The 21,074-nt window shown below is 44.4% G+C and overlaps 1 protein-coding gene across 1 annotated transcript; it reads left to right on the forward strand.

Annotated features, from left to right (window-relative positions):
• Positions 1–1,177: 1,177 nt before the first annotated feature.
• Positions 1,178–19,120, forward strand: LOC308652057 (L-selectin-like). Its single transcript, XM_081299755.1, has 9 exons — positions 1,178–1,319; positions 2,112–2,190; positions 3,905–4,291; positions 5,215–5,322; positions 7,649–7,834; positions 8,903–9,088; positions 10,617–10,745; positions 14,314–14,332; positions 18,054–19,120. Exons 1-9 carry the CDS (start codon positions 1,317–1,319, stop codon positions 18,070–18,072), a joined length of 1,116 nt encoding a protein of 371 aa, XP_081155881.1. The 5' UTR covers positions 1,178–1,316; the 3' UTR covers positions 18,073–19,120.
• The last annotated feature ends 1,954 nt before the right edge of the window (positions 19,121–21,074 follow it).

Consider the following 21,074-nt stretch of genomic DNA (forward strand, 5'->3'; position numbering starts at 1 on the left):
TACTACCACTCCTGAGGACTAGCTTTTCCTCCAGGGTTACAGGGCTTATGAGTTCCAATAACACTATTTTTTCTGCTTGAATATTCAGTGCCAAGGGTACGAAAAACTTCCACCATTAGTGAAGTGTTGGCTAGTGATGACAGGGAAAGCCAGGAGAAAAGTTCATGATGAACTGTTAACTGGTGTGGTGTAGGCCTGACTGGCTCAAGCTGCAGAGCAGCTGGAGGAGAGGACTTGGAGACCTTTCATTTTGACATTTCACAGGACTCCTCGACTCCATATTGTCCCCACTTTCACATGTCCTCAAAGTCTTGTTGGAAGCTCAGCTTAGTGGTCAAGGGCACCAGGTTCAACTGATGGCCCAGTTCCAAACTCCAATTGTGACTCTCACCAGATATATTCTGAGCAACTTTTTTACTCTCTTTGATACTCTTTAAAATGGGAAATACTAAAGTTTCTCACAGAATACTATGTTTATAAAAATTTAATAAGGTAATTAATATGGAGTACTGATTTCTATAGCCCATGGTCGTTATCTTTCTTAAAATGCAAATCTGATGTCAGTGACTCTTCTTTTTAATTGTCTTTCATCTGAGTTCTAACTCCATATGCAGTCTTATTTCCTTCACATTTTATACGTCAGAAATATAAAATACTCTTGGGACCCCAAACCTCCTAGGACAAAAGTGATTCATTTCAGGGGGTGCCATTCACAAGCTCGTCCACTAGGCGGCGAGCAAGGAAAGGAGGAGAAGGAACTGGATTTAATCAAGTGGATCAGGCAGCTCTACTGACCTGTGACAGACACCTTAAATTGTCTGAGATAGAATTCTGAATTGTGGCATTACAAGGACCACCTACAACGGATAGTCAGGAGTTAGTCTAGCATTAATAAGGAGAGAGAGGAGGGAGGAGGAGGAGGAGGAGGAGGAGGAGGAGGAGGAGGAGGAAGAAGACAACAGCATGAGAACAATAAAGGGGGGCAGCAGAAGGGAAGGAAGGAAGCACAGGACAAGGGAGAGAGGGAGGAAGATGGAAGTGGGAGAGGAAGGAGAATCCAACCACAACACCTCACTGTTCCCAGGGAGAGGGGCAGAGGCCAGCTAAGGAAAGGGGTGGGGGAAGAGGTGAGAGAAGAAGAGGAGGAAGGGGAGGGAGGAGGGAGGAGGATATGAGACTGGGTGGAGAGAGCCCTGCTGGTGACACTCAGAGCCCTCCCCTGGAGCAAGCAGGCTCCCTCCACAAGGACCCAGAGAGCCCAGGTGCTGAGTGCAGAGGCTGAAGGCTGTGGACCCAGAGAAGGAGCCAGCAAAGCCATGGTGAGCCTTTGGCCCAGAGATTCTAGACACGCAGAGAAACTCTCCTGGGGCTGGAGGGGCAGGGGGCATGGGACAAGAAACAAGCCATTTCATTTTTGGTTTTTAACATGCAGAAACCCAAAATGCTCTCAGTCTCAGAATGTGATCCTAGGGTGTCAGGTGGCCGATGTCCTCCCCTGAGAGTCTCTGGTGAGAGGGAAGTGGTGCTTGGGCAGTGAAACATGGTGCTGCCAGAGAGGTGTCCTCTGCAGAAAACATGGCCCTCAGGGCTGCAGAGAACCTGGGATGCTGTCATTCAGTTCTCAAAAATTTATTTCTTATTTAAAAAAGAAAATGAACTGCTTTGCTTCTCTGGAGTCTGGTTATGTAATTCTCTTAGGTATTTGAAGCATTGACTGATCATGATCAAGTGTGAGAAGACAGCAGTCGATCTAAACACCAAAGGTCATTAAGCACCAAGGAAGACTTAACAAATATACAAATATTCAGTAATTTGACCTGAAAGCTCCATAGACAAGCAGGCACAAAAATTACTGGGATATAGAAAAGCATCAGAGCAATGATGATCAGCAATTTGAGACTGAAACATGAAATCAAAATGGAACAAAACTGCAGGAGGTTTGGGTTGATTTGATGTGACTTTTTCTCCCTTGTCTGGGAAACCTCTGATGGGGGACAGGGTTTGTGCATTTGTGTGTTTTATCTGGAACTTTCAGAAAGTTGCAGGTACCTCCCCCCTCCCAGGTGCTTTAAACCTGTCTCCAATCTAAATTGTCCTGTATTTTATTGCAGATATTTCCAAGGAAATGTCAGAGTGTACAGAGGGGCTTGTGGATCACCAAGTTGTGGATCTGGACAGTGCTCTGCTGGGGTATGTTGTGACAGCCACACATTGCTAAGCCTTTTAATTTATGTTCATTTTCTCAAATGTCCACTGAGTGTGCATAGATGCAGGGAAAATTGTTACCAATTCCATCCCTCTGTGACCTCTCTCTTCTTCCTCAAGCCCTCGGTACTTCTCCAGGAACCTCTAACCCCAATCTTGTCTGCCAAAGCCTGTACTGCAGACTCCAAATCCCGACAATCCCCAAAGAAACTTTCAATGGAAAAGGAATAAGGTTAAATAGGAAATCTGTAGTAAGACACTGCACCATTATTTAGCACTGGCTTTTCTGTTAATATGTCAGTGTACTTCAAATCAATTTCTGCAGTTCCAATGTGAACTCCTTCAGGGCAGGGGACTTAGGTCCCCTTTATGGTCCTCCTCTCAGTGATGTTACAAAGTTTCAGTGAGTCTCAAGATGCTCCAGCCATAGCTGGGACCCTTCCCCATTCCAAGTACATAAATGTCTTCTTCCTCCCTCACCTGAACTTTCGGCTTTGATCAACCAAGCACATCTGACTGCATACACCTGGCCACCTGGCAACTCAGGGAGCCCCGTGTTCCTCTCATTTTTCAAGAGCCCTTTGAGTTGCCACAACATATAGACACTATTTGTAGAGTGGCTACAGCAGCCTCTCCCATGGTAGAACAGGCATTGCAGTGGAGTGACTCCTCCCAAACCAGTTCAGAGGTCACCACAGGTGCTCTTTCCCATTGGTCATCTATGTCCTAGTTCTCTGATCATCTCTGACATGTTTGACCAAGATTAATTACATTTCCTTTTCCCCTGTCCTTCCTTGCCCAGAACCCTTGGGAGGCCGTGAGAACTGGCCCTAAGCTGTACTGGTGTTTCTCCAATATAGTCGCCCTCCCAAAGACAACTCCATGTAGGCTGAAAGCTGTGGGGGGTTTACTTTCCTAAAAAGTCGCATTTCTCATAGATCCTGCCATGCTTAGAATGGTGCACATCACGGGGCGGGGTCTACTGTGTGTTTAATTTCGTTTCTTCAAGGCCCTCCTATTTGAAGCATCCATATGTTTATTAAACACCAACAGCTGAGTCACTCTGCATAGAGAAACTGATATGATCAATTTCACAATTCTACATAATTGGGTTTGTAAATTAGCCTTTATTACTATGTGATTAGGTCTATATGTCTTGGACCACAACAAGCTTTCCCTGTTTTTTTTTTTAAAAAGGTTTTTTTGGAAATGAAAGAAAGTACAGGAAAATATGTCAAGGTTCTTTCTGTCCTAATTTTGCTTCTCATTTAGGAGAAAGGAGAAAATGGGTTCATCCCAGGATAAAATAATAGACTGTAAATATTAATTATATGATATTGGTTATATGTCATATTAACTTTAAATGATTGATAATAAGAAAATGAAATTTGAATTTCTAAAAAGCTAGTTAAATTTCACATAAAGGAATTTTGAGAAAAAAAACACATTTTACAAAAATAGACCTAGAAGCCATTGTGTTCATATAAAACAATGCCACGAGGAAGATATCCCATGTTCAAGTAGAGATCTTGGTTCTGCTTCCCATCTGCTAACAACTAGGGCTTGATACTGAGCGGTCACTTACTCTCCTGGGCCCTCAGCTCCTCCTCTCTGAGTGGCAGCTCAGCCTGGAGACAAGAGCTGGGCTCTTCTCAGCTGAAACACTCTGAGTAGACATGCTTCCTGCTCTGTCTTTCAGAATTCCTGGCACATCATGGAACTGACTGTTGGACCTACCACTATTCTGAAAAACTCATGAACTGGCAAAGTGCTAGAAACTTCTGCCGAGAAAATTACACAGATTTAGTTGCCATACAAAATAAGGGAGAAATTGAGTACCTGGAGAAGATGGTGCCCTTCAACCGTTTTTACTACTGGATAGGAATCCGGAAGATAGGAAACATATGGACATGGGTGGGAACCAACAAGCCTCTCACTGAAGAAGCAGAGAACTGGGGAACTGGGGAGCCCAACAACAAGAAATCCAAAGAGGACTGCGTGGAGATCTACATCAAGAGGACAAAAGACTCAGGCAAATGGAATGACGATGCCTGCCACAAACGAAAGGCAGCCCTCTGCTACACAGGTGGGAGACCAGGCCACGAGGAAGACCTGAGCTAGAATAATCAGACCTACCCCATGGGAGTGCTGGGAAGGGGAGCAGGAGCTGTCTCACTCTGATCTGCTTCCTGTCCCCCAACTAGGCATGGACCAGGTCACTGCTGAGCATTTCTGGTGTGTGAAGCTGGTTCCTACACCCCACACCCATACCCCTAATTCCCGTCCCATCCAGGTGCTAAGTACATTATATGGGAGGCAGGGAGGAGGAGTTAGACAGCCAGGGCCCCTGATGGAGGGCAGGAAGTGGACACCAAGAGCAGGGCTGGCTGAGAGCTGGGCTCACCTGGCCTGTGTCCTCCTTGTAAAGCAGGAGCCTGGGCTGAAAGCTGCCTCCGTGACCTCCTGGCACAACACTACACAGGCTTGTTGGGTGGGTATTACAACAGTTCCAGCCCAGCCAGGATTTTTCCAAGCCGGCTTTTAGGATTTTATCACTGAAACATGGTTCATTTGGTTCCTCGTAAACTGGAATCTCTGCTCCTTTAGAAATTTGGACTTTTTATCTTAGTGCTTCCCATAAGGAAGGACTCCAAGCACAGTGCAGAGGTGGGTGAGGCCCAGCCTTCATTTACCCATCATTGCACTGAAAGCCAGCCATTTCAAGAGTTTCAGTGTAAGCAGCCTAAGCAACATCTCCCCAGGTGTCAGCATGTTACTCTCAGCAAGTTGACTTTAAAAGCACACATGTGTCCTGGGCTGTATGCCTAGCATATTTTATAAACTGAAATTTTAGCATGTGATTTTTATGCAAAAGTGCTTTGAACATATAAATAAACCTTTTCTGCTTATTAAAATAGTGTGGGATAAACAGTTTCCTATGACTAAAGAAATATCTATTAATCCTAAAAGGCAATCAATTGAGACACTGTTTCTCTGACCCTCTTAAAGCTTCTTGCCAGCCTTGGTCATGCAGTGGCCACGGAGAATGCGTGGAAACCATCAACAATTACACCTGTAACTGTGATGCTGGACACTATGGGCCCCAGTGTCAGTTTGGTAAGCCCCTTCACTCCTTTGCAAGTAACAAGACTCACTGTAGCTTATGATGGGAGTTGGTTGGGACGAAATGATACTAGCCATTCTGAGAAATGGGAAGTTGTGATCAGAAGTTATGCTTTTGCAATGCATTTACTGCAAAGGTTTCACAAGGCAGTGTGAAGTGGTTTTGTTTTGTTTTTGTAGTGGGGATTGACCCCAAGGACAGTTTTTCACTGAGCTACATCCCCAGGGTTTTGTTTGTTTGTTTGTTTAAGACAGGGTCTCTTACTAAGTTGCTGAGGGTCTTACTAAATTGCTGTACTGGCTTTAAACTTGCAGTCTTCCTGCCTCTGTCTCCAGAATCTGGTATTAGAGGCTTGGGCCACCACTCCTAGAACATAAAGTGTTTCTGATTACCATAAGAAACCAGGTGTGGAGTGCAAGCATTGAGCTCTACAGTAAGGGGTCAGGTGAGGGTTGATTCCTGCTCTCAGGGAGCTCACGATCTGATGCGCTTGATGGATTAATTGGAATCTAAAGTCTGAAAGAAACTGTACAGTTTACCCTTAGGAGAGAGTTACACAGAAGGCAATCTCACTTTTTTATAAAGTGATGACAGGGAAAGCCAGGAGAAAAGTTCATGATGATACATAGCATATGTCAGAGATGTGAATCAGCAAATTCTCCATGTTCACTTGGGCTAAGTATTTCAGGAGAACAAATGGAAGATCTGTCATAAAACCTTCCCTTAAAGGATTTTTGGTTAGTTAAGGGAAATCTTATCTGTTCACAATTGAGTGTGAGGGAGACAAGCTGCAGTGAGCCCAGGACCTGGAGCTGCTGGTGAAGGAGCCCAGCCTTATCTGCAGTGAGCGGCTCCTTAGTCTTCCCCGGCAAGTGGGCAGTTAACCCGGAAGCACATGGTGGGCGATGGAGAGGCTCTTCCTGGTCTTTGTCAGTCACTCAGAGGCAAGGAGGTGGAAATGGAAAGGAGGGAACACCCAGGTTAAAGCCAGGCCTTGACCCTGTCACCTACTACTGAAGGAGACACGTGATACTTTGACTGATGTTGGTAGTTTCAGAATAAGTTTTAAGTGTCTGATGTATAGAATAGAAAATTATTGACAAAAGCAATATTTGTAAAGAATATGACTTAAAGCCAAAGTGGATTCAGAAGTCAACTAACTGGAATAAATCCAACTCATTTTTCTTAATCTCTGAGCCAGGACTGCTACCTAAAATTTTACTCCTCATCTGGAACTTTATTTTTTAAACCTTATGTAAGTGTATTCCCATTCCCCCACTTTAAAAAATTGTAGGTTTTTGTTTTGTTTTGTTTTTGTCTTGCTTTCCATTATGTCAATCTTTCTGTTCCACTGAATATCATTCTTCGGGTTCCTACATAAGCAATAATCCCAGCTCAACTTCTGTTATTATTTCTCAACTTCTGTCTTTTTTCCTGTGGTGCTTCTGACTCTGCATGTTCCCTTTGGTCAAACTTAGTGACTTTTGTTGACCCACAAGTCTATCTGGTTTTTGAACTGAGAAATCTGTCTCTAGCCCTCAACTCCAAATATGCTAAGGATTTCTTTTGGGATGTCCAAAAGCCTATAAAGTCCACTGTCCCAGCTGGCTTCCCTTTCTTTAACTTTTACCTCAGTGTGAGATAAACCATGTTCTAGAGCTGGAACATGAAACCACTGTGTACATGGACACTGTGAGACTCTCACCTCCCCCAATGTTTGATGCAAGGTAATGCACACTAATATGCAGGACTTATAAACTTCCAATATGTCTCCTGTCAACTCTTATATCATTGCCCACATGTTTTTCTCCTAAATGATTGCAGTAGTCTACTAGATGAGCTCTCCAACTTTAAATTAGCTCTCCTCAAATGTACCACAGGCAGGTAGACAATTAAAAGTAATCAAACAGCCCACATGTGACCAGCTACCCTTATATTTGTGCCTAACATTTCTCCTACAGGATGAAATTTAAGCCTCTCAAGGCCTAGAGTAATCCTTGATATATAAGAGATCCTCGTTAAGTCCTATCTTTCTTCCTAGACTCATCTCACATCATTATCTTCTTGCTAGTAACATCAAAATACTTGTTCTCCACTTACCAAACGGGCTTTTTATCTCACTGACTCTGCTCATGACCCTGTCTATCATTTCATAAATGGCCAACACAACAGTTCATTTTGAATACATAGTTCAGGGACCATTTCTTTCAGAAATATTTCTTTGGACTCTAAGACAGACACATGGCTATTAAATGGCAGTGGTACGAATCAAATCAGGCCCTCTTAACCCTTCCCAACACTGTCTCTTCCTTACTGAAGTGGTCCAGTGTGAGGCTTTGGAGGCCCCAGAGCTGGGCAGCATGGACTGCACTCACCCTTTGGGAGCCTTCAGCTTCGGATCGCAGTGTGCCTTCAACTGCTCTGAGGGAACAAACCTAAATGGGATGGAGGAAACACACTGTGGCCCTTTGGGAAACTGGTCATCTCTGGAACCAACCTGTCATGGTGAGTAACTCCAGGTTTGGCCATGGTTCTCCTGGGTTTACAGTCTGAGAAGATGTAGCAGAGACTTGCTAAGAAATCTGCATCCTCTTTAAGAGTGTGCTGTAACCTTGGATTGTGCTGTGAAGCTTTTCTAAGGGGTTATTCTTACTAAAATTAAAAATAATCCCCCCAAACGAAAATATGGTCTCTACAATCATCTAACACTATATATCCTGTTTAGAGCAATACAACACAGCGATATTGTATTTTTTATTTTCCTCATTGCCATGGCATGAGCAGTGTTGCTGAGGAATAAATTTTGTTCCTCTCCTGTCAATGATATCTACTAGTTGGTGTCCTACTTAACATCAAAGAATTTTCGTCCCACGGTGGAATTCTTTCTTGATTTTTTAATTTGGTGTTTCTTAAGATTATCTTTATGTTTCCCATCCTTGAACTCACAGGAGAATAAGTTCTTTGAAAAACAAACCAATCTCTTCATCATTTTACATTTGAAATTAAGGGTTTTTTATTTTCCTTTTTAACTGAAAAGATTATCCCCACATGGGAGATTATTAGTGCTTGTCTGCACATGGGAAGTTCTGATGACATTTTCTACATTTATCCTTCTGAATCACTAGTTTAAGTAGTTCAATTATCAAAAGAAACATTAAAATCCTTTATCAAAATCCTAGAACTAAATTGTCTAATCTACCAAATTTTACAGAATTGGGATTGTAGAGTTGGGATGTTTTTCAAAGCTTCCTGGGTGAGCTCTACAACAGGAGAGAAGGTGGAGATTCTGCACATTTGTGAGAATACTCCAGGGTGCTGTTAGGCAAGGTGTGTGCCCTGCTGCTTCATCAGGGCTGCTGGGGCTTCACCCCCAACCTACCACTCATCATCATTCCAAGAAGATAAAGTCTGGAAGCATCACCAGAAGTAACATCTAGAAATGAGGACTGCTATATGCCTGTGGATGGTCCCATCTTAGGTCAGACAGCTTTGGCTAAAAATCTTTGATCAAGGGAGAGTTCTCTGCTCCGAAGTACTATCTTGAGTTCTTCTGTTCTGTCTTTTCCATTGAAGTGATTCAGTGTGAGCCTCTGACAGCACCTGACTTGGGGTCCATGGACTGCACTCACCCTCTGGCCAACTTCAGTTTTACCTCCACGTGCACCTTCAGCTGCTCAGAGGGAACCGAGCTAATTGGGGAGAAGAGAACTGTTTGTGGATCCTCTGGAATCTGGTCCAGCCCTCAACCAATATGTCAACGTAAGTTCGCCCAATACACAGAAGACTTGAAGATGGGGCTGATGGACACACAGACGGTGGGACACATCTACTAAACTTGACGCTTCATTTTGTACAATACAAGTTTGTATGCATTAACTACTATAAAATGCTTGGCTGTCCTTGTCTCCTCCTCTAGTGACAGCCATTTCTGTTTTTCATTCTCAGCACTTCCTGTCTGAACTTTTAAAATCTAACCCGCTGTCTCTGTGACTTAGCTCTTCTCCATTGTTCTTTTCCTCTGCTATCTGACTTCTCTTCTCTGTTAGTCCCTTGAAATGCCTCCTCAGAGGTCATCCGTGGCCACCTAATTCCCCAAATCATGGATTCTTCTCACTTGCCCCTCAGCTGATGTCTCCCAAGTCTGAGCAAGAGAAGGACTGTCTTCTTCACCTTCCTCTCTCCTCCACCTGACAGGTGCCAGCAACACTTGCTGGATCAAAGGCACATTAAATTAGCATATGAGAGGATGGCCATAAGGTCTGCCCCACATGCCATCTGCACAGGCTACAGAGGGCCTCCTGGGTTGGGGTCTGTAGAAGTCACTAGAGAAGCCAACCTCTGTGTGTCTGGAGTGCAGTGGGGCAGGCAGCAGAGAGTGGCAAGAAGGCCTCTGAGCCTCAGGTTGTCGGGTACGTTTGCTTTGCAGCCTGGCTAGCATCCATTCCCTCATCTTCCTCAAGCCAACAGGTGCCTGTTTGGTACCTCTGGGAACTTCAGCCTCTCAGCATCCTGTATTTGAGAGTCGGGTGGAGGCATTGTGTGAGTGCTCAGCAAAGCAGCTAGAGGATCAAGGGCCCCAGTTGGACCCTGTGCCAACATGGGAGGTAGCTTCCTTCATCAGGAGGTATCCAAGGCAGGTTTCTCACATTGGAACTTTCTCAATAAAAATGAAACTGCAAATGGACTGAGTTTATATTCACAAAGGATGTGTAACTGAGTCCTTTTCCTTGTTGGGGAAGGAAGTGGAGGGAGGTGGTAGGCCTACATCACTTGATGGATCAGTGCAGGTCTTGGTGAATAACCTCTAGTGCTTACGATTACACGTGTGCTTTAAAGTAAAAACACTAGTCGTTTCCTTTGACAAGTTTCCCAGGTCAATCATTGGCTTCTCTTTTTCCTGAAGCTGTATCTGACTTTGTAGATCTTCTCTGTGTCTGAGGTCCAACCATTGAACAAAGCTCAATACAATGATAACCTTTTCTTGCCAAGATTTTGTAGACATTCCCAGGAATTCTACCAAACACCCATCAGGCGACAGAGAATCTCTAGGCACTAGGCTAAAGGCTGGACCAGTCTGTTTCAGACCAACTCCTCTGTCAATCAATTGATTGACGTTTAAATTTCCCTTCTCCAGGTAGACTCCTGGGGGGCTTTCCTCTGCATCAGATTTGTCATGGCCATCAAGGGCCTGTAACGGGAAGCCAGGAGGGAAAATGTCAAGAATTAGGAGCTGCACCAAGGAAATGATGCTATGATCTCATGTGTGCCTTCCTGCCTTCTGTTTCAGAATCAGACAGAAGTTTCTCCATGATAAAGGAAGGTGACTATAATCCCCTCTTCATACCTGTGGCAGTCATAGTCACTGCATTCTCTGGGTTGGCATTTATCATTTGGTTGGCAAGGCGATTAAGAAAAGGTATGTGAATTTAAATGCTTATGAAAATAACAGATTTAAAGAGAAAAAAGGAAAAAAGAGCCTCACAGGAAATTGAGTGTATTAGATTCACTTGAAGCAGGATGCCAAGCTTAAAGTTCTATAGACAATCAACCCAGGACACACCTCCATTAAAGCAGGCTGGCTGACTTGCTTTGCATTAGGCAAATTTTGAAAATGCCTGTTATCTTGTAGACATCTTGCTAGGGGGATAACAACTAACTGAGATGTTTACTCTTATTTAATTGTGAGAAAAGGAGGCATAATCTCTGTCCTCTAAGCACCTACATGCCTCTGATTTCAGTTTTACAGTTTCACTGGGAAGTGAACCTAACATCCACTAAGGTTTTCAGGTGCTGCTCTCAAAAGCCTGACTTCTTGAAGAGTCCCAGTCCTGTCTGTTTCTGGACTGTCCCTGGGGAAACCCCCTATCCTCTCCCTGCTGTCTATCACCAAGGAAGGCCACAGCTGTAACCAATAACTCCATGCGCACCGACCTCCAGCCTGGGCTGGAGAGAAGGCAGAGCAGGACTGCCCTGAGCAGCTACTGTCTGCTTCCTGGACTCAGAGTGGAACACCAGCAGAGAGGCACACAGTGTCACTCCCCGTTGCCCCCTGCAGGGCCCACCCCTGAAGGTGGGCAAGAGTCTGCAGCAGGCCTTGGTGTGCACTGCCACATGTGGCCGACTCCTTTGGCAGAACCATTCACAGCTACAACTCACAGGCACTGGGCAGCTTTTAAGATATACCTGTTTCAAGTTCAGTGGCCATGGACAGCCTCAAAGCAAGTGCAGACCAACTCCTCTGTGCTAACTCTCTGTGGCATCAATGGGTTCACATTTAAGTTTCCCTTCCTTCCAATAAGGCAGCATGTGTTCTGTCCCTGGATGTGGGATGCCATGCACAGTGGCAATTCAAGGAATCTTCTCCTCCAGTCCCTGGTCCTGCACTCTGATCCAATCTTTCATCCACAGTTAAGGAGATGCCAGATTCATTTTCTCACCAACTTGAAAGACATGGAGGGGGCACAACCTGGGAGGAAGAACCTCAGTAGCTAAAACCTGAGAGCACTGAGCAGTCACAGTGTCCTCCCTGCTGCTGTGAATTCCAGGGGACTGGATTCCACCATCACATTCCCTCAGTACTTGGGGAAAGAAGAGTGACAGCTGCCTGTCACCAGTGACCATTCCTTCCATGGAGATGTCCAAGCCTGACCTCACTGTCCTTTCTTTCTTCCTGCCTTGGGTGATGAGGGCAGAGCCAGGGGCTGGAGAATAGAATGTTAGTTACACCTGTGCCCTGCCCTGGGATGTGCCCTGCCCTGGATGTGGAACTTTAAGGTCTTTGGGGCTGAAAGTCACCTTTATAAGGAGGATGCTTGTCTCCAAATTCTTAGCTTTTAGCCCGAAATTCAAAGAATAGAATCAAGGTCATGTGTTTTTCACGAGGGGTGAGCTGGCTAAGACTCTTGTATGAGTAGGTGAGAAAGGCAGTAGGATTGTTTTTTACGTTTTTTACCTGGGAGTCATTTCTGTACAAGATCTCAATCTGATAACTTGAAAACTGCATGCCCCTGCTGTGGGAATCAGTGTGGGGCAAACAGGAAACATATAACGGGCACTTAGGCTAGTTACAGTTATGCCACCAAGAGCCAGAGCCCCAGAGATCCCTGACTCTGTGGGAAGTCAGAGTTAATGCGACATGTAGATGTCTCCATTTGTGAATCTTCTACCAGGATCTCTGACTTTCATATAAGTGGCTTTCTCTTCCAAAGTTTTAATTGTAAGTTGGTTCTTTAAAACATGAAGGATATTATAGAGACAATGTTATAAATGGTAGCTATGTCCCTAGCCTCAATTCACAGACCTTTAATTAATGCATTTACAAGGATAAAAGTAAAAATAATCTCTGTGTATATATGTATATTTAGTCTTCCAAGAATTTTCTAATTTTTGTTGGATTCAGAAATCTGAAGATGAGGACAAATGACAATTTAGAGTATGCTGGCCAAGGAAGTGATCCCTGTCCTTCTTAGTTGGATGCTCTAAACCTTGCACTGCCCCTCCCTAGGAGTCTTGGTATCCAGACTGTAGCTCTCTTTTCCTGTACACAAGGAGGGAAGTGCTTTGTAGGGCTCATCCAGACACACTGCTCCTGACACCATCATTCCTGAGAAGTCACAACCACTAGCCTCTTGGCAAAGAAGAAATAGAGGCAATGATTTTTTTAGACCAAATCTCCAAAATCTCTTAGCAGGGTTTAGGGTCAGAGGTCAGACTCCCATCCAGATATGTTCCCCAAAAGAACTAGCCTTCAGATTCATAAGACTGTTCATTTCTCAGTTGAATTTTCCATCTGAACCAACATGCAGGGTTAGGACAGGGCATGAAACTGAACATATGGCCCCTTAGTTCCCTTTTCTTCAAATAGAAACCTTCTCAATAGGAACAGATTTTTTTGTCATCTCTTGTTGATTTACTGTTCCTAAAAGAAAAAAATATATATTTCTATGAAGATAAACAAATGGAACCTAAAGTGAATTCAGACTTGATTCTCCCTGATCAAGTGAATTTGGCCCATGTCATCATCAGGCTGATTTTGGCAGAAAGGATTTAAAGTCATAATTCCTGACGCTTGAAAGGATTAAAACAGTAGGTGAGCACTGTCTGTGGTAAGCCCTGGCCTGGACGCTTTGGACCAGCATAACTGCTGCTGAGGAAGCAGCAATCATTGTCCCCCTTTTACAGATGAAGAAATTGTGGCTTACAGAGAAGGAGTTCAAAACACCACGCTACACACAGGTGGCAAAATAGGGCTTGCACCTGGGTGGGGTGCCTCTAGTGTGCCAGTTTACAGCCACTGAAACGTGCAGCCCCACCCTCATGATTCTGTCTCTTCCAGGAGCTCACTGTTTCTTTTTCTTTTGCTTGATTTCCTCCAGACCCCAGCTCTGTAGATCACTCATTAATTTGCTTATTTATATTCTGCTTTTTTCCAAAAGCATATAAGACAGTTGACAAAATGCATCCAACATAGCAAATAAAATTAGCTAAAAAGATTGGGAACCGAGGGTTAAGTTAGGACACAAAACTGTGTGTCATAAAATCCTATATACTTGAGAAGAGAGGATCTTGGCTCTGGCCCCAGATTTCCTTGCAGGAAATCAAAAGAAGGATCACAACCACAGTCACTGTGTTTATAGGGTAAAAACGTCAGCTACTCAAGACACTTTGATGCAATTCCTAGTGAAAGTCTCTAGTGCATCCCACTGGGAAGAGGCTGAGATACAATGGCACATATTCTTACAGTATCAGCAGCCATACCCCTTTGGGAAGAAGCCTGCTGTTTGAGAATCTGCCACGGTTTGAATTAGAGCATCAAGCCAGAGCCTCAAGTCCCTCCCGTCACACATGGAGGTCCCCCTAACAAATGCATGGTAGGCCTCAACAGGCATTTGTGAGGGTTGGAACATATCCCCTCTCCCTTAGTTCAAAAAATTGAAATTGTCTACTTTTTGTTAATGCCATTTTTTTTTCTATTTTTTTTTTAGGCAAGAAATCTCAGAAATGGTAAGTCTTATCAACGAGAAGTTTCCATATCTGTACTCTTCTTCTCTTCAAATACTTCCTGTTATAGCTAGTCACACTGACCCCATACTAGTTATTTAAATGGAGGGGGTTTCTCACGTATAAAATTTCCAGATACAGTGCCAAATCATAGCCTCCCTTGAAATCTGTTTGTTTGTTTTTTTTTTGTACTAGTGCAGCAGAATGAATAAATGTATAAGTAATATTTTTTTAGGAAGGGTGTTTTCATGATCATCCCTGAAATTTCTTTAAGGGTTAGAAGCATAATGTTGTGTTTTTTCTTGTCCTATCTGAACACATATGGAGAATACATACAATCTCTGAGAAACACTCCATTCCATAAATACTTTTTGAGCAACTAATATACCCCAGACCTTAGGAAAAACATACATCCCCAGACCCCAGGGCCTCAAATGTCTAACACAAAAGGGTAGAAAATTGCAAATCTAATAAGCACTGATCTTCAGAAATGTAGAAAAAAAAATTGGGATCATGAATTCTAAACATAGTTTTTCCAAAGAAACAATCTATATATATATTTTTTAGTTTGGTCTTAAATCTTAAATCTTCAAATTGGAGAAACCACAGTGAGGCTGGGTTCATGAGGTGACAAGAGGTAGGATCAACCGAATGTGGTGCGTAATTGGCAGAGAGACACAGAGAGAGAGAGAGCCAGAAGAGTCAAAGAGGCTGCCTGAGTCCGACCTGGGAACTACTGAGGGTGGTGTTTACCACTGAGACATGAACATAAGAGAAGGAGCAATTTGGGACGTGAAGATCTCAAGCTCTGGTTTGTACATGCTGAGCTTCAGGTGTCTGAGGGTCACCCACAGTGTGTTGGGTCTCTCCAGCACAAAGGGCAGGAGAATGGATTTGGGGGTTCTCTCATTTCAGGAGGTGACGGCCATCACAGGAGGGTGCACAGGAACCCAGGGACAGTGGGAGCATGGGAAAGGGAGAGGACCTGGGAGAGGGTGGCAGCCAGAGGAGCCTCAGTATCTAAGTCAGCTAAGGAAGGAGGAGAAGGAGATGGGCCCAAGCAAGGGGAGGGAGACTCGGGGGTCACAAATCTAGGGAAGAAGGAAGGGGAAATAGTCTCCATGTGGCTGGGAGAAGAGCAAGGTTCCAGGGGCTCTAACATGGCATCCCTGGGAGAGCGTTCCCAGTGCAGACACAAGATGAAGTCAGAGGGCAAAGGGCTGAGGAGTCATGGGGATGAGGAGGGGAGTGGAGCATGTGTTTATGTATTTAAAGTCGGGCTCTGAAGGAGGGTTGTGGAGCTAACTGGACAGGAACATAGGCCAATGGAGACTCTTCTCTCCTGCTTGATGACTCTATCTTGTCTTCAACTGTGTAGAAGGCATCTTGATAAGAAAGGGGTCTCTTCTGGGGGCTGGCCTCCCTATCTCTGTGGCAGGAAACCCACAAGATGTAAAGATTTCTTTCATGCTCCCACCCACTGAGTGAAAGTTTTTTTCTGGTGCAATCTACCCAGAGCTTTTTTCTGGCCACAGGAACCACCTGTTTTAATTGCCACTGGGTGGAGCTGATCAATTCTAATTTTTTTTAATGTCCTTGAGGGACAAAAAGAGTTGCTGGATGGCAGAGTATTAACATTAAGTTAATTATCAAGTTAAGCAAATTGCCATATTAGGTTTAAGGGTTCGATTATGTTTACAGTGATTCAATTAAAAGTTGTTTACTGAACACTTTCATGTTGGAATAGTGCTAAGCTTGACTGAGCAACCAAGAGGAGTAATCCCTTGTCCCTAACCTCAGGGAGATTATTATTATCTAGTTGGGCAGTCAAGACAGAAATATAGAAAAAATTAGAAGAATACAAAGCATAGTATAGTAATGACTACTGAATTTTGTATCTTAAAAATGAAAGACCAGTGGGCTTGGTGATCACACAAAAAACGTGTGTAGAAGGTGGAGCCTGGGTGCTTCCTGATGGACGGATAGGCTTGGATTTATGGAGTGACTTGTGAAGACATTAAGGAGGGAAATGACATAAACAATGACATGGTGATGTAAGCATGAGATCATGCTCAGGGCTAGTGAGTGGAGCTGGCTGGAGCCTGTGTATTATTGAGGAGCTGTGGAGGAGGGGCTGGGAGCAAAGAATGGCTCCCTGTGTTGAGTGCTTCCCCAGATATTCTAGAACAACCTCACAACTGCACAGCTGCCTTAGGACACCTTTCATTGTTCACCACAGTGACCTTAATTCATAGAATCACTGAATTTTAAATATGTAAAGAATGTTGGTCAGCATAATGTCCAAACTATTCATCACTGAGCTTATAATTAAATAACTCTCCTATAGGCCTTGAGCTAGCGACAGAGTTAAACTTTTATCAAATATTAATTCTATGTTGCTGATAGAATTACATACAAAATGAATGAATACTGCCTATAAGCCTTTGGAAAAGGTACTATTAATACCCCCTGACAGTAAAGAGACAGGCACAGGGAGCTATAATAGCTAGCCTGAGGTCACTAGGCTAAATGGCAGAACAGAGCCTGGTCTGCACCTGGGTCCAGAGGGCATGTTCTTGTGCTTCTAGAACTCGGGACTCTGGATTCCCAGGTTAAAGTTGTTAATCAAGTGGTAAGATGCCCTCCTCTTCCAAGAATGTGACATTTTTTTCACACTAAACCATTGTGTGATGGCACTGAGGAAGGGTGGATGAAAAAGATAGGACATGTTTCCAGAACAAACCTAAAGTAAAATGAAGTGATCACACTATACACTGTGTGTCATTTTTTAAGTCTTGAGCTGACTCTCATAGTTCTTGGTGCACATTCCTGTTACCTTATGGGTGGTGAATGAAGCACTCTCTGGGCATTTGTGGTTTCGATTCATGCTGGTTATTTTGGCTCTTCTGCAAACTGGTTCTGTTTGCCACCTCATTTGGTTTCTAGTGTCTAAATTCTACCTGAGTGAAAGCTACACCCAAGATACACAGGAAGATATGATGCCAACCTCAGAGGAGGGCACATGTGGGCCCATGTTTTCAGAAACATTTTTATCTCTTTTGGTGAGCACGTTTGCAGCTGCTGAACTGTGGTTTACCCTGACAGTTCATCATGAGACCAGAGCCTCAGAATATAGTTCTCCTTTGAAAGGTGCTAAGATGTACCAAATTTGGTTTCACCCATCCTTTCCAAGAATGAGAGTTGTATCACAACAAAAATGTGGCATTTATTTCAGAAAACAAAATTGGTCAACATCTCTGTAAGGCTTATCCCGCCATAATCAGGCATTTAGAGTTACCTCCATTCTCTTCCTGAGCTTTGATCTTCTCTGATTTAACTTCCCATTTGAGCATGTTGCTTTTTATCTTTCACTTCCCTGGCTTGAAATTAGCTCCAAACTTAGTGGATCTAGAGACAAGGGTTGAACCATAGGCCTTTGTCCAGGTGTGGTCGGTGAACCAGCAGCATGAGCATCACTAGGGAGCTTCTTAGAGATGTAGAACCTCAGGCCCCACCCACCTACCGATCAGAGTTGATATTTTAACCTGAAAATGAGAACTGCTGTTCTAGGACTCTTCCTGTTTGCCTTAAAATGGTCCACATCTTGCCTAAAATTTCCAGCTGAAATAAGTTCCTTTTTCCTCTTCTTACCACTAATGAGTATTGACTTTTGCTACTAACATTTTAATTTTTGTAATTTTATACTCTTGTGCTTTTTTTCCAGCATGGATGACCCATACTAATCGACCCTCTGTGAAAGAAAACTCTTGAGGCACTGAAGACTCCTTGGTCCTTCCTCAAAGAGGCCTGCATGGTGGCATTCACTGTGTCCAGGATGCAGTGTTTTTCTTCAGTGCACCTGAAAAGGATTTCCATGTGTCAACAGCTCCATTTGCTCACATTTAGTCCCTTATTCATCCCTCGGCTCCTATCCCCCATAGGTGTTTATATGGATCAGTATTTTAATATCTTCTCTTTGGGGAAACGAATAAGAAAATAGGTAAAGAACTATTATGGAATATTAAGACATCTGAGATTGTTCTTTGCTAACTCTTGTTTCAACTAAATGCTGTACCTAATGACAAATACAGCAAAAATTTTCTACATATGCAACTACGGCATCAGTTTTCTTGCAGATCAAACTTTGCCTCCTCTGTCCTCCATGTATCTGTGGGAGGACACTCCTAAGGAAAATTCATACAACTGATGTTTGATGCTTTCCAACTGCAGTAAATCAAAGGGGCTCTGCTCAAGGGGCTCTCCACTGCACTGTAGCTCACCTGAGTAAGGGAGGCCATCCTATCCAGCCACCTGCAGCCTGCCCGCCTCCTCGACCATCTCCCTTCTCAGCTGGCCAACTTCCACACGCAGCATCTCAGCACCAGACAAAGGAGGGGACACGGTGATGGCCAGAGCTGTTTGGAAGTTGTGGGTGCCTCTGTCTCTTCCTGTGAGACCCATCCACACGTCTGAGTCCCTGCTTCTTTCTGAGCTCCATTGTTAATACACAAGAAGCTTCACTGAAATGCTGGATGCAGGTGGCATCTCCTCAGCTCTGCAGGAGAGAGACTCCCTGACTCCTGCTGAATGCCCCTTCCCCTGCCCCAGGTCTCCTACCACCTCCTGCTTCAGCCCTTAGACTCCTGGCAGCACCCGCCCTCGCCCTCCTTCTTCACTAGCTCTCACCTTGGCCAGCCAGAGGCAGTCTCCCCTCCCTGGTGTCCCTCTACAAGGTCAGTCTGTACTGGACAATTTTGGACTTAAGTATAATCTAAACTTCTAACCCAGTCTGTTTTTTAAATCGTAATATGTTCTGATTTCTTTCCAATAAAATTGGATGCTCCTTAAAGGCAGAGATTGTGCCAGATCTCCAGAAAGTCCAGTTGGTTGCTTGACCCTCAGTAGATGTGTGTCCAAAGAGAGAGCATCAGAAAGTGCACCATTAGGGCAAGTTGCAGCCAACCTCTCTCCATGGCATGCGATGAGACTTCTCCTGATCAGGGCTGGATTCTCAGGAGAGAACAGGCCCCATCAGAACCTAGTCAGAAATACCTCCTTGCCCCATGGCCAGACCAGCCTTCCTATGACTTTGTGCCTCTTAAGAGAAGCAGCTTTGGGTAAGGATTGCACTTTCCCTTCCAGAGTCATTTCAGGTTCTGCATTACAGCAAAGGCTAGTGCCAGAGGCTCTCCATCTTGCGCAGCTGCAAGGATGTGTCCTCCACATTCAGGTGGCTCCCGGGGCACCCTGAAGTTGTGCAGTGCACGACCTGCACAGACTCACTGCCTGCGCTGGCAGCCCTCACTCTGAGTGCGGTTCACTGGGACATCAGGGCCAAGGACCCCAGTGGAGACTGCTTTGGGGAGTAAGATGTGTGTGGTTTAGAAAGTTATCCTCAGGCTTCCATGTTTCCCCCAGTTCCTGCTCTCTGACAGCTGACGTGCCTCTTGGCTGCCTCTCTTCTCCCTCTTGACTTGGCCATTGTCCACAAGTGCCATGGAACAGACAGGAAGAAAATCTGCCATCACCAAGCAGCCCACAACCCATGGAGGGACAGGGAAACAGGAGTGGTCGCGAAACTCCACCTCCTTTGTCCGTGGTCCTGCTGATCTCCTGGGCTCCCAACATCTCCTGACACACGCAGCCTCCCTGGGGGCCCTGAACAGAGTGTGGCTGGACTGGGCTTCCTCTGCATCTGGGCACGAAGCTTGTCCCAGTGCAGTTCTGCTAGTGGTGTGTCCAGTGCTGATGGATTAGCAGTCGTCGTCACCAAGGTGATGATAACAGTGTGGTCATTTAACAATATGATTCTCTGAAACTGGTCTTAGTCGGCCTCCAAAGGCTTCAGGAGAAAGCTGCCTTTTCCTGAGAAGCCTTCAAGGGAGAGGTGAGAGCCCACAGTGTGGGAGGAACTAAGGAGTACAAGTGTGGAAGTGAGTTGTCTGTGTCAGAAAACTTAGCTTCTGTGAGGCATGAGAAGGAAAGAAGAGAGAAAGTAATGGAGGTAAAAAGAAAAGAAGTTGAAAAGTCGTGAGAAATTATAGAACATGTGGGGCAATCTGCGCCTAGGAATAAAATTGAGAGTACGGGGTGTGATTCCGAGCACAGTATTAACCTTCTGGGAACCTTCTACACATGAAGGGGCTGGCAGTCAGGTGGCCAGCCCCTTTGGACTAGGTATGAAGAAAGAGCCACAAAAGTCAACATGGGGACAAAATATCTTGACTAAGAAAATATTTACATGCAAATCAACATGAAGGTAAGCATGAAAATTCTCTGGGAATTTCAACAACTCTTAGGGTTTGGGGCTTCCACAATTAGTAGTATTTAAACCCAGTGTATCTGGACTTTAGGGTGTGCAGAAGTTCTTCATGACCTCTGGGTTACAGTCCCCAGAAGCAGTCAACCCCTGGCTACGATGTTATCATCCCCAGCCAATAAGGATCTGCTCTAAGTCCATATCCCTAGGATCGCCTGTGTGGTGAGCAAGTGTTGAAGGAGTAAGCAGAGGTGGCATGAAAGAGCTGTGTATGCAATGCTAAGGGAAAAGAAAATTAAAAGTGACTCCAAATCTATTTAATTTTAACACTTTTGCCAAAATGGGTAGTTAAAAAAAATTTGTGGCCTCTTCCAACTTAAAACAGGGTAGTCCCAGAAAGCATTTGGAAAGAACAGGTTGTGTCTCTCCATCTCAGCTTCTCATTACTGGCCCCTTTATCAGGAGGACAACAGGTGATCAAAGTAG

This window comes from Spermophilus citellus (assembly GCF_964194105.1).
Source record: "Spermophilus citellus genome assembly, chromosome: 6".
Classification (NCBI taxonomy): domain Eukaryota; kingdom Metazoa; phylum Chordata; class Mammalia; order Rodentia; family Sciuridae; genus Spermophilus; species Spermophilus citellus.